General features: G+C 39.7%; 1 protein-coding gene across 1 annotated transcript in view; it reads right to left on the bottom strand.

Annotated features, from left to right (window-relative positions):
• The window catches only part of SEC23IP (SEC23 interacting protein), a 28,169-nt gene that overhangs the window by 9,351 nt on the left and 1,140 nt on the right, over positions 1 to 17,678 (bottom strand). Inside the window, exons 2-16 of the mRNA XM_060274785.2 lie at positions 15,669 to 16,183; positions 14,603 to 14,795; positions 13,049 to 13,242; positions 12,084 to 12,173; positions 11,679 to 11,799; positions 10,783 to 10,872; positions 8,827 to 8,968; positions 7,181 to 7,389; positions 6,794 to 6,912; positions 6,253 to 6,408; positions 4,882 to 4,977; positions 2,584 to 2,799; positions 2,055 to 2,210; positions 1,449 to 1,551; positions 73 to 258 (exon numbers count right to left, since the gene is read on the bottom strand). Of these exons, the coding sequence (XP_060130768.1) occupies positions 73 to 258; positions 1,449 to 1,551; positions 2,055 to 2,210; positions 2,584 to 2,799; positions 4,882 to 4,977; positions 6,253 to 6,408; positions 6,794 to 6,912; positions 7,181 to 7,389; positions 8,827 to 8,968; positions 10,783 to 10,872; positions 11,679 to 11,799; positions 12,084 to 12,173; positions 13,049 to 13,242; positions 14,603 to 14,795; positions 15,669 to 16,183 (2,586 nt within the window). The remainder of the gene's footprint in view (positions 1 to 72; positions 259 to 1,448; positions 1,552 to 2,054; positions 2,211 to 2,583; positions 2,800 to 4,881; positions 4,978 to 6,252; positions 6,409 to 6,793; positions 6,913 to 7,180; positions 7,390 to 8,826; positions 8,969 to 10,782; positions 10,873 to 11,678; positions 11,800 to 12,083; positions 12,174 to 13,048; positions 13,243 to 14,602; positions 14,796 to 15,668; positions 16,184 to 17,678) is intronic.

The following is a 17,678-nucleotide window of genomic DNA, read 5'->3' on the forward strand; positions in this document are numbered from 1 at the left end:
AACTGGGGCATGTCCCAGTCACTTAACATTTACAGTAATTACTGAAAATGTAATAGCCATGCAACAACTAACCGTCTGCCTCATCTTTTTCTTCTTCCGCTTTTATCTGATGAGCTACCTTCTCCAGTTCTGCTTGGAGCTGAATGGAAGATGTGTGAGCACGTGCAAAGTCATTCAGGGTTTGCCAAGCACTTTTCAATGAGCTGATGAAACCCTGTTTCAGGTCTGATCCCATTCGAGAAAGAGAATCCTTCAATTCTGAAACGAGAACCATTCTCCAATAATTAGAAACGCCACAGAAATGATGACTTGTAAGACAAGCATTATTCCAGAGGCACCAACTTATTTAGAGCGCATTTAGGAGGAAAAACTGAATATACCTTCCATGAAATGAGCTATTCTGCCACCTTCAGGACAGATTTGGATTGTAGAGTTGCTTAAGTTCTAAAAGGAACTTGAGACAACTAGTACTTTGGCAGCCGATACCAATAAACGAAATGCATTAAAAATGCAAGGACAATATCCTCAAGCATCCCATCTTATCACAATGCAGCTATAGGAGTTGATACTATTTTGCAGCTGTCTACGCAAATGTCTGTAAGTGAAACTTTTCCATGAGTAGAAATTAAGAGGAATACAGTATATCGCTACAAACAATAGGGATTACACAGCTGCCACCACATGCACAGCATTGCAAAAGCATTCATAAAGAGACGTAATAGAATATTACCACCATGTATCCTTACCCACTATACTAAGAGATGTGAGGACCCCAAAATATCTTTGTTCCCCAAGGCCCAATGTGGAGGGAAATGGTAATTTGAGAGGAAAAATAATGGATGGAGAAAGCCTTATGACACATTTGCTCTTTCAGAATGGTCAGTGAAATTATGTAAAATGAAATCACAGGGAACTTTATTTCTGAGAATAAACCTTCTTCTGTTTGTGTATTATAATCTACAACAGTGATGGAAAACCTCCAGCCCATGGGTCTAATTAGCCGGCGGGGTCATTTGGGGCAAACCATGCCCACCTGACACCAGTCACCTGACATCCTATGACAACAGGTGTGGAGGTCTGTTGTCTGATCCAAGCATCTCAAAGGTTGGAGCTAACGCCTCTGGTGATTCCTGTACTGTCTCTGCCACCACCTTTTACTGTCAAAGAGCAAGCAGGTGCTTCTCTTCATAGTGGTCACACAGAACTATGACTGGAAATGATAAAAATACTGCCAGCTCTCTGACCATAAAAGGCAGCATTTTCACTACCCTCAATATTCTTCCTTTGCAAACACAGCGTGAACATTGAATCACCTGACATCAGGTGATGGACAGGTGAGTGGTCCTGCTCACCTTCTCAAAATGACCTGTGAAGTAGTGATCCAGTTTTGGATCCAGCCTTCTGACTAGATCCCCATATTAGAAAATATATGAATACACTTTATTTACCAAGATGAAGCCTTTTTCTGCCTTTGTGATGTGGAACAAGAACTGGTTTTACGTCCAAGTCAGGAATAATCATAGGTTCTAGCCTATAAGCCACTGGATCAAGCTGGAAACAAGAAGGAAAGCAGTGATCAATCTAAGCATCAATCTTGTGGGAGCCTCACAGGGCCCTCCAGAGCCTTCACATGACTTCCCCAAAGCCAATTAAGGCAGGGGGCTTAAAAAGCTCTTCCCACAGGAAACCTATTTCTAAAATGAATTCTTAAATAAAATTTAATGATGCAATAAAAAAGTATGACCACAATCCAGTACAGATGCAACAAACTGAAAGCTGCAGTCCTCTACCTCATAAGCCCCACTGAGCAGATATGTCTATGTATTGCACTGCTGTTCCACTGATTTGCAGGGCCACTGTATGTAATGGTCTTAAGTAATTATCTTAACTAAATATACATTGGTACAGAAGTACCTGAAGGTGTGTTAAAAATCAGTTTCAGCCTAACAAATTGTTTTCCTGAGCTTTTAAAAAGATCCAATTAGGTGTTAAATGGATAGTCAGTCTATAGTCCTTTCGCTGAAAGTGATTGAAAACCTGTACTTCTCACTAACCGGATGATAGATGTTGAAAAATCCCTTGCAAGTGGGGAGCCTGTAGTTTTCATCGATTTTTCCCACTCCTCTTACAGTGAGAAATACACCAATTGGAGAACCCAGAGCAAAGAAATTGTCTGGCTCAAAGTCAAGTGCACTATATACCACAGACACCTAGAAGACAAAGAATTAAAAAAAGAGATGATTAATACCTCCTTCATATGTCAGTCAGCCCACTTGAAAGCCACAGGTGTATCCCACAAAACAGATATAAAGGTCTCATCTGATACTAACGAGACAAGCCTAACAAAAACGTATTTTATTAAAGAATGCTTCTGTGGAATGGACAGTATACAAACTGTACGCACTTGTATACTTCCACAACTGAAGTGTATCGTGTGCCATTACTCCATTCTCTAGGCCAGGATCCCACCACTTCCACAACACATGACCCCATCATCATAGCACCAGTTCTATGGATGGGGTATGTGTCAAAAAAAACCACAGTTCCATTGGTTAAGACTATTTTAACTTGCACAAAACTTACCTGACCAGTGCCCACTTCAAAATATTCATAATCTATGTTGGCAGAGGAAACTGAAGCTCCAACTGGAAGTCTTTTCTTGGATGGATCCTGGAGCACACCAGATTCTGAAGGTGAAGCAAAACTGACCACTTTCTTTGCTGCCTGTGCAGCTTCTTCCTGGTTCCGCATCAAGGCTTCCATTGCTGCCTTTTTCTCCAATGCTGCTTTCCTCTGTTCCTATTGATGCAAAGATTTCAAAAGCTTTAGAGGAGGGGGGAAGAAACCACGCACTGCTACGTTCTATTTAGTTTAATTATTGTATTCAACCAAGTCTTAACTCACTCAAATCACCTTTTAAGATTCATTCATTTTGAAATATTTATATTCTGTCTTTAGTGCCCAAGGCAGCATACAATCATTTAACAAAGCAAAATAAAAAATAAACCTCAAGAAGTCTATATAACATTACAAGTCAATTAGGTCCATATCAGTCAAATCCCACTAAAAGCTTGGCACAGTGTTCAAATGGTGCTTAACAGAAAGCAAAAACAAATAGCCATGCAGAGGGAATATCACAATCTGGGTGCTGCCACACAGGAGGCCCTGCCTTCATAGCCACACAGGAGCAACACGTTCTTCAGATCCTCTGGGCACTCAGAGAATACAGCACTTGATGGTTCTCAACAAACACTTTGGATTGCATTCAGAAACAAACTAGCAGCCTAGTAAAATTTTTAAGCACTGGAATAATAGGATCCATTTGCACTAGATTCTGCTTTTTTAAAAATCAGCTGATCTATGGCTCAAGCCACCGTACACAATTCAGGAAAAGCAAGTGATGAAGCTAGATCTCATGCCCTGTATCCATGGCTCTCTTGACTCAACGCATCTGGACATTTCACACTTTGAAGTTCTTAACAACTACCGTATTGGCCTGAATATAAGCTGCACCCAAATATAAGCCTCACCCTTAAAATTCAAAGGGGAGGGGAGGAAAAAAAGACAATACCCGAATATAAGCCGCTCCTTTAAAATTCCACAGGCACTCACACCCATTCCATTTTACCATATGTCTGTTTCAGCAGCGATATCGTAAAAGCCAATTTTTGTAAGGTGGCGAATCTAAGCTGCACTTTAACTTTTCACGGTTGGAATTTGGAAAAAAGTGTGGCTTATATTCGGGTCAATACAGTACAATACATGGTAGTTATTCAGCTGGATGCAACCAGTACTAAAATTCATAGTACCATATTTTTCCATGTATAAGACGACCCCTATTTTTTTAGCCCAAATTTAAGAAATAAATAATTGCAACATTCCATGTATAAGACGACTCCCAATTTTAAACTTAAAAAATTTGGGGGAAAATTGGTCTTATACACGGAAAAATAGAGCATTTAAATTGTAGTCAATTTTAACTAAATATGTGTACTTCTCAATGGAAGTATTTAATGTGTGAATCAGGTATCGATTGTGGAGTATTTTGGAGATGCTACAGTATCAAGCTTACATTGTATTCTTTTCTAATAGTTTTGTAAAAACAAAACTTTGCAACTCTTGTTACTCTTCTCTTTCAACCGCTATTTCCTTTTGCCTTGTGTACATGTATTAAGCTTTCTGGGAAGTACAAGTGCCTGTCTGTATTATTCTGACCAATTTCTTGTTTACTTTGACCAACCCATTCTCATCCAACTCTCACCATGCCTATTTTGTAATTCTTTGAGCAGCTCTGTTACATTGAAATATGTGAGCTGAGAGGGTTAATAGCTCAGCAGTCGTCCTGTATCACGGGGCCTGTTCTCATATAAACAGGAAGTACCTGTGACGTGTCATGTAAACAGGAACAGGAACTATATGTGTACTGTTGTAAACTTTCTGTCATATATGAGATTGTATGTTTTAATTCTGTCTGTGTGTGTCGCAGTTCCAGCCAAGATGGACCTGTCTTCTCCTGGCTGGAGTTGCTTTAAGCAATAAATCTCTGTTTTAATGAACAAGGGAGTGAAAGTGAGTTATTTTCTCAGGCACGCAAGGGCACTGAAAGCTGGATAAGACGTTTGCTGCAATTAGGCTGTTATCTAAACTGGGAAGGAAAAATTCCGGGACGTTTAGAAACGAGGTTTGACTTTCGTGATGGAAGCATGCTGGGCAAGTATGCAACACAGCCAAAGTTGTTCGTAGGCAGATCGATTTACTCTGCTATCCTTTTGTCTCACAAGGCTGTGTTTATAGTTTACCAATTGGAGTATTGGACAACAACAAAATTCAACAAATTACTGCCATACAGTAGTTCTGGCTTGCAAAGCTATCATTCCCTACCTGTTTGGCCGCTCTGTCTTTTACAAAGTTTGCTATCTTCTTTCGCGGCCCAAGAGGTATTCCCATTTCCTTCAGATCATCAATCGTACACATCAGCTGTTTTGTAAAAAATATATGTATTAAGGTTTACTTATTCTCTTTTTAAGAACACAGTTTATATTTGCATATTTTAGTAACAGAGAGATATCCAACAAAGAAAATTCTGGAACCACAAATTCTAACTATTTCAGGCAAAGTAAATACTGCAATACAATCTTCAGCCATCTCTCCCCTTGCTTTTTCCTGTAAGACCAATTGCAGTCATTAACAGTCATCAACAGCTATCAGTCAGTCAATCACCCACTACCACCACAAGGAGGGAGTAATACCCCTCCCCACTCTCTCACTATATATAAGCATCTGGTGACTTCTGTTTCAGTGTATCTGAAGAAGTGTGCATGCACACAAAAGCTCATACCAATGACAAACTTAGTTGGTCTCTAAGGTGCTGCTGGAAGGAATTTTTTTATTTTGTTTCGAGTGCAATACATGTCCAAATACACTCATTTAACTAAGCCTAAATATATGTAACTTAAAAAACAGCATATAGTTCATTCATTTAGATATGCTTCCATTTCCCTCCCTTGATCTTAATTCCAGACTGTTAAGTACGGCAGGCTTCTAATCTCACATTCCTCTATAGTTACAAACTATAGAAATGATCCCTGGAAGTGTTATACACATGGAAGTTATTATATAAAAATAAAAACAGCTACAGACCTATAGTTTAGACTGGGTGCTGGTAATTTTTTCTAAGGTACAGGTTTATGTTGCAAACGGCCCTGTCGTCTTCAGATGAAGGGTGGCATATTAATTTATGATTACAGTATTATTATTGCCGCCATATGTGAATACTGTCAGTAGTGACAGACACAGACTGTGTGGAAAGTGTTGCTTTTGGGTACACTCGGGCTGGCTCGTGATGCTCTGCAAATCCCTCCACTCTTTCTTGCAATGCATTTATAGGTGTGGGTATGTCCAGAACCCCGTCTCCTGACACAAGGTATTTTTATTTTTACGTATCTGGGATGGGTGTGTTATGCTAAAACCATTATATCGGGATGGGGAACCTTTCTTCTGCCAAGGGCTGCATCTCCTCAGGAATAATATATTGGTGCCCACATGCTGGTGGTGGCCAGGGAGAGCCAAAAGTGGGGTGCTCCCTTTTTCCCCTCTTTCTGCCACTACATCCTTACCACTCGCATGAAATTAGGCAAAGGACCACATGAACAAAGTTAAGGTTGCCCACCCCTGGATTACACATTTCCACCTTTTGTAAAATTAGTCGACAGTCCATTTTAACTTGCTACATTCCCGTGCTAATGTAAATACCAGAGATTCTGTGTCAATCTTCTCCTTTTCAAACGTGCTGATGTACTCAGACAAGCTAAGCATTTCCAGGGTTCTTTGCAAGGTTGGAATATCATCCTCCACATCTTGCTCATCGTTGGAATGTATAGAACCAGCAGAATTAGACTCTGCTGTCATCTTGAAAGAAAGAAAAATATATTGCGATAAAAAAAAAACAATTCCTAACAGTATGTGGAAATCAAAGGTATATCCAGGGAAATGTAACTAAGCAATAGCCTTATTCAGGTTATTATTGCAGTGAATAAGAGGCCTGCCCCGTTATGCATCATTCTTGACAGCTTCTGCAGATACCCTACCCAACCTTCTGCAGCAGATACCCCTGATCTTCCAGGGATCTTTATTTGCATGAAGCTGCCACATGCAAAAGGCAGCCCATAAAGTATGTAGACAGAGCAGATTGATTAGGCTGCATATTTCCAGTGTTTTAAAGATGGTTTAAACAGTTAAAAGAGCCACTACTGCCACACAAGTTTTAAGGAAAATTGCTTTTTAGCACAAATACCTGCTGATCATATTCAGCCGCATCCTTCCCAATACCATTGGTAGCGACAGGAGCCACAGAATTAACTGTGGAAGTCCAATCTTTCTGGTTGGACAGGATATCAAATAATATTAACGCACCTGGAGAAGCAAAACAAGATGTTGCAGGAGAGCATTAATCTTGTCCAAACTTAAATAGAAAGACGTATGCTGAACTCTTGGTCTGTTCTCTCAAACATATTTATAGTTTCAGACGACCTAGAGGTGTTTCCTGCATGTAAACCAGATTACAGCAAGGGTGTGTCCAAGCCATCACAAAACCAAACATTGGACATCTCTCAAGAACTGTGGAATTTTTAAAAATAGTTTTTTGTTGAAAGAGCTTATCATTTTTAAGTTGTAGCCTTACCCAAACTATGACCAGCAACAGAGATTCCTCCTTTAAAGTCAGGGTTTCTACTCATGAAAAGTGCATAGAGACGGTTCATTTCCAGTCCTACTTTATCCACAATCGTTTGACAGTAGGTGGGGCTATTGTAAAACAGTATGTCAAGTAGAGTCTCGTTGGTGAAATGACGAAGACGTCCAATGGTCGGCAAAGTTATTTTTTTAATATTCCTGGGAACAAAAAAATCAATAGATTAATAGCCAAGTCATTTTCATTACATGACCAAAGAGCTTAGCTAAAAACAGGATGATCCCAATAGCTATTAGTTACAGTCAAGGCCTTCCAACTTCCAGAGCAGATTTGGGGTGCAGCGCTTCCCTCCCTGTTCCACTAACATAAGCCTTACAGTCAGCTGAGCAACACTGCTGGATACAAGCCCTACCATTTATATAGAGTCTGCACTATATAGTACCATACTTTTCACTCTATTAGACACCCCCATGTATAAGACACCCCACCTATTTGGGGGGACTCAATTTTAAGAAAATGAGGGGAGATGGCCCAAAGTTGTTGAGCCCCTCCCCCCACGCAGCTGTGGGCAGGAAACACTCCCTAGATCATTTCCTGCGTGCAGGTAGGGAGTGTTTCCCTCGTGCAGCAGCACGGAGGGAAGTTGCTGGTTGGCCAGAGGGCAACTTCCCCCAATACTGCTGTATGCGGAAAACGATCTAGGGACTGCTTCCCGCGTGCAGTGGCATCGGGGGAAGCTGCGCGCCAACAGCCAGCACCCCCAGATCGCTCCCCGCTCACTGTGGCATCAGAAGTTGTGCACCACTAGTCAGCGCCCCCAGATCACTCCCTGCGTGCAGCGGCATCTCCCCCCCCCCCCCATGCCACTATCCGTTTATTGGACGACCCCAGTTTTTTGACATTATTTTTGTGTCAAAAAACCTCATCCAATACACGGAAAAATGTGGCATTTTGACTAACATATGGTTATTTTGTTGAAAAAATTGTTTTTTTAAACAAAATATGTACTAGTATAGTAAGATTCAAGGAAATGCTAATTTACATATTTTGGCAGGAATGCTTCTAAGATTCTTTGTAGTGAAATATCAGCTATTTCTGTCTATGTAATCTGATGCATCAAATCTTTCATATATTTTTATTTAACAATATTCATATACTGCAAAATGAATGAATATATAGCTAGATTAAGAACAGTTTCTTTAAAAGATTAAGAACAATTTGTTGTGGTTGGATGTAACACTAAACTGTGACTAATCAATAGCAGAATCAAATGCTTCTCATCTTATTGTAGCTGCACCAAAAAAGAGTGCAAGTCCTTTGGCTTGTTTCCATTATGATAAGCCACATAACTCTTAACACAATTACTTTATGATCACTTTTAATAGCATCCGCTAAACCAGATTCAATGTTCTCTTTTATTTTAATGAGACAAATATAGTGAGGGATATAGGACTATTCATTCTCAACCTGCAATACACATTTGAGCAGTTTTCAGTTAGAACATTCTATCACATTATTGTCTCAGCAGCTCATCTCTGGGACAGTGATCAATGATCAAATAACAAGCTAGCCCTGCTGAAACATATTAGAAGTTTGGAGAATAACTGTGTTTTGGTACTTCAGTATTTTAGACCTACCTATCCACCCCGGTTGCATCTCCATGCAGAGTACTATGCCAGTGAACTGGCAGGAACTCGACCCTGCTCACTTTAAGCTCCTCTACTGACTTTCTAAAATGCGACTGCAACAATTTCAGAGACACTGTCCGAAAATCATCAACTTTAAAAATGGAAGAAAAGAAGAGGTTAATGTTAACTCCACAAACTGATACCCATTACGTGTGTTCAAATATATTTTCCAACAGTTCTTTACACTTCTGAAGTCTTGCTAATCTAATTAAAAACTTTCCAATTCATAAACAGTATGAAGAAGTGAAGATTTGCAAAACAATCACTACAATACAAAACAAAAACTAAGTCATTAATTAGAGAGAGCTAAAGTTTCACATTGTTTCAATCTGATTTTGCTTTTAAAATCTCATATGACTTTGAAGTGATACCCATTTAAACATTAGAAAGCCACTCTGGGAAAAGGCTGCAGGAGCAATTCACCCCAACTATCCTTGTATTCTTTCCTTCTGACTGAAGGGGTTGTCATGCCTTCTATTTACAAAATAATTACATCAACAAAACTAAATAATGCTGTTTTCCCCTCACTTATCACTGGCTAATCTACCTATGTAGTAAACATTCCCTTCCCTTCAGAAAGAAAACAGCAGTACATCCTTTCATTTCCCCTTCCATCCTAATATATTTTTAATTCAGTTTTAAAACGATATTTTGATGCAACATCCATTGGAGTGATTGAACGGATGCAACATGCAACATCCATTGGAGTGTTACCTTTGACGATAAATACTTAACTACCTGCCATGTGCATTCTGCGGCTGGGAAGCACCCTTGACACATGATATCTAATAAGTGGTGTGCCATAAAAGCCTATGGACCCATGATTATATGCTCCTATGGCAAAGGTGGGGAATCTTTTTCAGAATAACAAGACACATTCCCTTCTAGATATCCCCCATTCTAGGGGGCCACATGCCAAAGGTGGGCAAGGTGAGGGGCAAAAAGGGGGGGGGGTGACTGTCACAAGGTGTGTAGGAAAGTGAATGCAACACTTGCTTTTGAACAGTAGGCTACATTCCTGCCACATAAAAGTTTCTACACACACATATTTCCTGTCAGGGTTAATGGCGTTTCTCAGGTACAGAAACTATTTCCAGTTTATCGAAGTAAACAGAAGTTTTTTCTAGCATATTCTTTGTATGTGCAGATGCTGAAGCTGGAACATTCTGGACGGAATTCTAGCTGGTTGGCACTTTTCATTTCTGCTAAGAAGCAAGCTGGATATTGTTTTGACTACATCTCACTTCAAGGTCACTGGGAACAAATATCAGCTACCCAGTGAGCAGTTTCATTTTACTTTCGATTCTCTATCTCTCTGCCTGGATTCTTTCTTTCTCACTCTCAGTGTATTCTTGTATAGTGTTGGATTTTATATGCTGAACTGCTTTTTTTTTTTGCTCAAGATGCACTTTGTCAAGGCTTTGACAAAGAACCACAAGATTCATGCATTAGTAAATTATTTTTAGTAAATTATTACTACCGGTAATTACTCTTTTGCGTCCAGTGTTTTTATTGGAGTGCACACTATGGCAAGAGGTCTGCGACTCTGCTAATTAACCACTGAGCCAGAGGTCCCCCAGGACTTGGGGAACTCTAATCCTAACATCTCCATATCCAAGCAAGTGATAGGTATTATCAGTTCAAGGACACACTGCAGAATGGTGTGGAACACAGCTGCTGAGGAGCAGGCCGGGGAGAAGGTGGGAATGGGGTTGGGTACCCCTAGGGCCAGACAGAAAAAACTGGAGGCCTGTATTCAACCCCCATGGTTGATGTTCCCCACTCTTGCATTAATCAACAATAGCGTAACTTATCAATAATATATAAATGGTGACAAGAGTAAATTAGGACACAATAAGATATCCGCAAAAGAAACTCCTGCATACACACGGTCTAAACACACACCGCATTCAACGATACTTCTGAATCGCAGATCACAGACAGGGCCAATGCCATGGACCATGAATACTAGATGATCGATTTGAGACACCTCACCTATAAAAGTAAAAAGAAATAGCAACAGCTTTCAACAAATAGCAATGGGGAATCTCTAGCCTTCTTGGTGTTTCTGGAATATAACGCCCACCATTTCTGACCATGCCAAATGGGTTTGAAGGGACTTGGACTTAAGCAACATCTGAAGAGCCTCAGGCTTCCTAACCATGTATTAAATGCTCTGCGGAAAGGTTCCCTCTCCAATCGAGTCTGAGGCCTTGCCACAAGAAACCAACCAGCATGGCCAATTGGCTTCCAGAGCAGGACCTGGGCTACAGCACAGCTTGCCAGCGAACTACACTGTTAACTGCATAGAGGAGGAAGATCCCCATGTTCCCTCCTCACCCCCACACAACAGACACAAACAGGCTGGTAGCAGGGACTCACAGCTAAATTAAAAAAGGAACAAGTTTGGGAAAGTGACAGATTTTTATATAAATATTTATTACCATCAGATCATATCTCTAAAGGTACATTTGTCTATTTCCATATTTTATTTTATTTTATTTTGATATTGTTGTTCACCGCTTGGAGTGCTGTTTGGGATGAGGAAGCAATTTAAAACTTGTAATATTAATAAAGTAAGGAATAGATGGGAGGGTTCTCCTCCCCCAAATAAACCTGAATTTATCTCCATGGAACTACCTCATTAGGCCCCTTGCTGGCAAAGCCAACCAAATCAGAAAAGTCCAACAAACTCTGCTACATGTAGGGCATGGAAAACGTATGGCCTGCATTCTACCCCATTATTTATTAAGGGGGGGGGAATAAGCTAATATGAGAGCCCTCTGTCCTAAACCACTCACCATCTGGAATTTCCTCATGATCCTCATCAATTCCACGTTTTACCACTCTTGGCCTAGTCTGCCCATCTTGTATGGTACCCCATTCATCTGGTATTGCAGAAGGCTGGAACTGAACTATAACCTGGAAAAAAATCAGTGGACAACACACTACATTTAAATACTTGGGGTTGCAACCAGAGATGCATTCAAGGAACAGGGTGGGTGAAGAATGACTCTTCTGCATCTCTAGCTCCTAAGGGTCAGGAGATCCTGCAGTGGGATCAGTTCTGGCACTGAGGAAGAGACTGTGAGAAATTGGAAGTGGAGGCAGGCACCTTCCGTGAACAGAAGCTCAAGTTATGCTGAGTTTTACATACTGCTCTAACCACACATGCAATGCTATTGTGCAACAAAAATTCTTATTACCTTAGGATTATGCATAACAATAGTCTCTCCACCTGGAAATTCCAGTCGCCGATGCCACTGATTTGTGGTCACAGCTTTCTTATACTCTGCCTGGAAAAAAGAACAGTTTTGTAAAATCATAAAGAAACTAAGCATCAAGATGTCATGTCAAAGGACAGTGCCATAAACAGCTTATACCACATTCATTTATTGACAGTTCTGTAGTATCAAAACTCCAATATTTTGAATTTAGCTTGCACAACAGAACTTCTCCATCCTCTGATCCGGTCTGTAGTTCCTCATGTCCCTGAAACCTCCTCTGGAGGATCCCCCCAGCTTGCTGCCAGTACAGATTTGGGGGTGGGGTCACAGAGGGGAGGGGTCATGACACATGAGCAGAAATCTATACAAACAATGCTGAATGTCACTGTGTACATTACTGTTTCCATGTACTTATTCAGTGTTTTTCTAGCCTGCCTGCTAACCCAAATTCCCAAGTTGGCGTGCATTTTAAAATACAGAGTAGGATATATACCGTATGTTTCCCCCCAAGCCTCAGATATTCTGTTACTCTGAGGCTGAATCTCAGAGTAGGTTGAACATCAACATAAAGTTCAATTAACCCCATTTAAAGACAAATAGTGGTAGTGCAGAACATCCTAACCTCCTTTATGTTTATTAGAAATATCAGTGAATAACCAGGACTGTGTGGATGAAGCACACTTCACTGATCTTACAACAGTGAGTATTTCAGATGCATCATTAATAATAATAATAATAATAATAATAATAATAATAATAATAATAATAATGTTGGTCATTGTACAACACCACCAGCAGTAACAATAGCAATAGTACAGACTGGGATTTTATCAACACTCCACAGTCAGTATTTTGTATCTTCCCATAAAATCTGACCCCTTTCAAATTCCAATTTTCAGTAAGCCATCACACACACATTATTCAGCCAGTTTAAGAACACTCACCTCTAGCTTTTCGCTGAAATCCTCAGTGTAAGGAATAAACCTGCTATCTTTATCTCCCTTATAAAACCAAGTACATCTTCTCACTTCAGATGGCTCTTCTTCCCAATATACAGCTTTCCTCACTCGGTCATAGAGATAAACATCATAACGTCCTCCGTCAGTACTCAGGACAACATTCTCTGGATCAGGTTGCACTAGAAGCATTAAAAATGTTTTATTACCTTGGAATCCTTCAACTGACAAACTGATGCTTATTTAGAAACAAGAAGGAAATATTCACTTTTCCTTCTCTTCAAATTTTATATTAGAACAATGAAACTGAGAGGTCAAACCAAATGTGTTACTGGGAAACTTGGCACCTTTGAAATATTTCTAGACTTGCCATTGCATGTCTCTTTCCCCAGTTGCTCCACTATGTTCACTGGTGTGGATCCGAATGTAGGCAGTCTATGACATAAGGCAATAATTCTGTGATATGATTGTCATCTTCAAATATCTGAAGGGCTGCCGCCTGGAAGATGGAGCAAGCTTGTTTTCTGCTACTCCCAGAGAGAAGACCCAAACCAATGGATTGCAATTACAAGAAATGAGATTCTGATTCAACATTAGGAATAACTTTATGACAGTTAAGAGCTGTACGACAATGAAATGGACTCCGTCAGGAGGTGGGGGACTCTGCTTCATTGGAGGTTTTTTTAAAAAGGAGATTGTATGGCAATCTGTCAGGGATTATTTAGTTGTGATTCTTGCATCCCAGGGGTTTGGACTAGATTACCCTAGTTGGGGTATCTTCCAAATCTACAATTCTGTAAATTGGATACCAGTACTCTGAAGAATGGCATCCAAATTCGACCTATTAGATAACTGGAGCAGATCAATGTTCATTGTTTATTTTAAATAGAATTGTATTCTAATTAAAATATACTCTCCTGAATAACCACCACCTATTTCATCACACCCTCCCCACCCAATGATAGTCATTCATGTATAGTTCTTTATTTGTTCCATTAATTTCTGTTGAATCTAATTTATACAGCCAGGACAAACTTTGAAATTTATCTGCATTTAATGACAAATCAGTGCTCAATGCTCAAAATAAGGTTAGTCAACTTTCCTATTTATAGTCTCCTGGCCAGCAAACTATGCCTCTCTAATTGCTCACATAGAAGTTGCCAAGATGAATAAAACAAAGAGCTGCCTATGAAAACAAAATCAGGACATGGGATTTATACACAAGAGTCAATCTGAAATCTGAATGTGGAACTGACCATATATCACGTTCCCATTTAAGAAACACCTGCATAAGAATATGTAAATATATGCAAATGTATACAGCAGTCTTCTTTGGCCTGGTGCCTTCCAGATGTTTTGGACTGAACACTGGTAATGCTGTCTGCAGCTGATTGGAGTTGCAGACCAAAATGTCTGGAGGGTACTAGATTGGGACGGGTTAGTATTTCTGCCTTCTCATTGTAAATCATCAGCAATTTGTTATTCCTCTTTATTTTCAAAGCCAAAAAGCCATCACATAAATGAAAAGTGCAGAGGCCTTACCAGAGTTATAAACTTCCTCTAGTGTTGTAGAATCTAGGACACTGAATGGCATCCATAGCTCCTTGTTTTCCACCTCCTTGCAGTAAAACCAATGGGGCTGAACTGGCTCATATTGGTTATGTAGTAAGATGGGAGGTGCTTTCACCAAAGGGCCTGCTGACATGGGAGCCACAGCTGACTGAGGTGAAGAAAACTGAAAATGAAACCAGTTTAAATATATAAAATTCTTAATTTGTATAAACACAAAATCCACCGCCCTCCAGATTACATTGATCATGTACATTATTATCATACATTTATACAATTCTAGAATTGGTCAGATCCAACAAAATGATCCTGAGATTCTTCATTCCATACATTTGATTACTATGTCATTAAATACAAGCTTGATTCAGAGTGAGGGGTTCCTGGTACCTTCTCCAAAGCCCTCTATCAGCATCCAATTCAGTGCAGGTTTCAAAGTTATCAAGTTGAATGCAAAACCTAATTTGTGTCTGTATGTGTAGGCATGTTTGTATTTGGGCCAAATATTTTCTAATGTCTCTCATTTGATTTGGTTAAATATTGTCAATACTGTCTTCCCTGATGGCTGATGCCAGTTCATAATTATTCTGGTATTACAGTGGTGCTGTTATACAGATATATTACTTTATTTCTACTTTTTCAATGAAAAGCAGTCTAGACGTGATTTTATTAACAAAAATTAAGAATATTCCATATAATCAAGAACAATCTTATTTTCCTATTTTCTCTTTGCCCTGTGATCTGGCAGTGTTCTGTAAAGTTTCAGGGAATGTCTAGACTCTAGAGCGTTCCAAAAGGCAGCTTTTGTAGCATAACTCTCACTGTTCATCATACTAAATTAATGCTGTAAAATACTGCTGTTTCTTATTTTCTCTATCAACTGATCAATATTTTCCGATTCTCTTTCCCTCCCCATGAATTTAGTAATTACTACTTTGAACTAATGGAGGTGCTGGAAGATGCAGGGCAGGGCAAGCTAGGTCACGAGAGGACCCTTAAAAGTTTTATACCAATTCCAAAAGCTAAAAATCACTTTCCATACCGGTGGCAGTGTCCCTGGAGTAGCATACATGTGCATAGGTGGTACAGAGACTGGAGGCTGAACACTCTGGGTGGGTGTTTGTGTCTGTTGAAGTTGTGGTGGAGTGATGTAAGGATTAGCTCTACTGCTTAAAGTAGTATGGCGATATGGGTTGTAGCCTTGCTGCGATATGGCAGGAGGAGGAGTTGAGAAGCCAGTTGGTGGAGGACCAGTGTATGAACCAATTCCTGAAGCAGGTGGCGTATTAAAAGGCTGTGATTTGGAAAGAGGAGCTGAGAAAGCATTTGGCCCATCTTGTGATCCAGGCAGAAGTGGGAGAGAAACTGAAGTCTTAGAGAAAACAGATGTTCCAGCTTGGGGTGGGGATGTTGCGCCTAAGGATGGCTGCCCAATGCTTCCAAAGGGATCACTGCTGCTAGGAACTTGGGAGAAATAACTGAAAGTTGGTGGGGGATTAGGATGTGCAGAAGTCTGCCCCAGGAAGCTGTCTTCTTCACCAACATCAGTGGTATCGTCTACAACAAAGGATACAAGGATTATTGAAAGAAAGGGAAGCTTATGTGGAGAAACTATTGGTAGTACTGCCCGTTTTAAACATTTCCCCCTAAATAGGAAAGTTTATACAGTCCCGTTCCTTTCTTGTTCACTGCAGCACACTATCTTGGAGAACTGAGACTTTTCCTTGTATGAAGGTTTTCTGGTTTCAGTTCCATAAGCAGTTTTGAATCACCTACTAAATTGACAAAATCGCTTGGCCAACTAACTCGCTAGCGCTTTTAATGTGTTAGGCTTATGCATACATCATTACTTAAAAGAACTTTCTGAGACACGCTTTCAACTGCTTTGCATACCACACTAAGAGATATATTCTCCGTGGTGACACTCCAGCCCCTGGACTTTTTCCATTCTGATACAGTATTTACAAATCGTGAGTCTTAACATTTTTTGGAAGCACTGTGAATACACTTTATTTAGATACATGTTTGCTGAATGGTAATATATACATTTTTTACAAATAGTGCATTGTGCTTTTAACATTTCTCACAGGTGTTTGTTAACAGTGTGGTGTGATTCAGAGAGCATGCCAATTTGGGATACATGCAGGAATACACACTGTCAATGTGCACCCCTATATATATCTTGGCTGTACCTGCAGATGAATTTTAATTGCCCAGACATTTAACTCAGTTCTTTAGAACTGTGCTTTCATGCTTCCCTCTGGATGAATTGTATACTTTTCTTTTGAAAATTACTTCAAATAGTAACAAATAATGAGAGACTTCAAAGCAGGATGTCAAACATTGCAGTGTTGTTATTTTATTTCCGTTCTTTAATATGTCTTGCTATTCTGCCTTTTACACTACTGTCACATTTAGACATAAACACATTTACAGCAAATACTATTTTTTGAACTACTTCCTATTAAATAAACCTAGAATTTTCAAATGACATTGCTAGCTATTCCTAAGCATAAAATGCAATTATTCCCAAATGTAATTAGCTATAACATAACCTTCATTTGCAATCTCTCACACTACCCAAAAGGAAATCCAAGCTTCCAAAGGCCTCTGAAATACACATATCAATGTCTATACGGTGGTTCCTTGGTTTATGAACTTAATCCGTTCCAGAAGTCTGTTCTTAAACCAAAGCATTCTTAAACCAAGGCATGCTTTCCCATAGCGGCGGGGGACTCAATTTACAAACGGAACACACTCAACAGGAAGCAGAACATGTTCTTATTCCAAGGCAAAGTTCACAAACCAAAACACCTACTTCCAGGTTTGCAGCGTTCTTAATCCGAGTTGTTCATAAACTAAGCTGTTCTTAAACTAAGGTGCCACTGTAGCAATGTCTAAAATGAAGCATTTTGCTTTTCCTAAGAGGTTGGGGGGATCACAATCCACAATTTTAGTCTAATTCACACCAGCAAATGATTTATCATCAAAGGTAGTCACATCATCTTCAATAAGCACAAGATGAAAAGAACAGGATATACAAATAAACAAA

The sequence above is a fragment of the Zootoca vivipara genome, chromosome 5 (genome assembly GCF_965207765.1).
Source record: "Zootoca vivipara chromosome 5, rZooViv2.hap1.1, whole genome shotgun sequence".
In the NCBI taxonomy this organism is placed as follows: domain Eukaryota; kingdom Metazoa; phylum Chordata; class Lepidosauria; order Squamata; family Lacertidae; genus Zootoca; species Zootoca vivipara.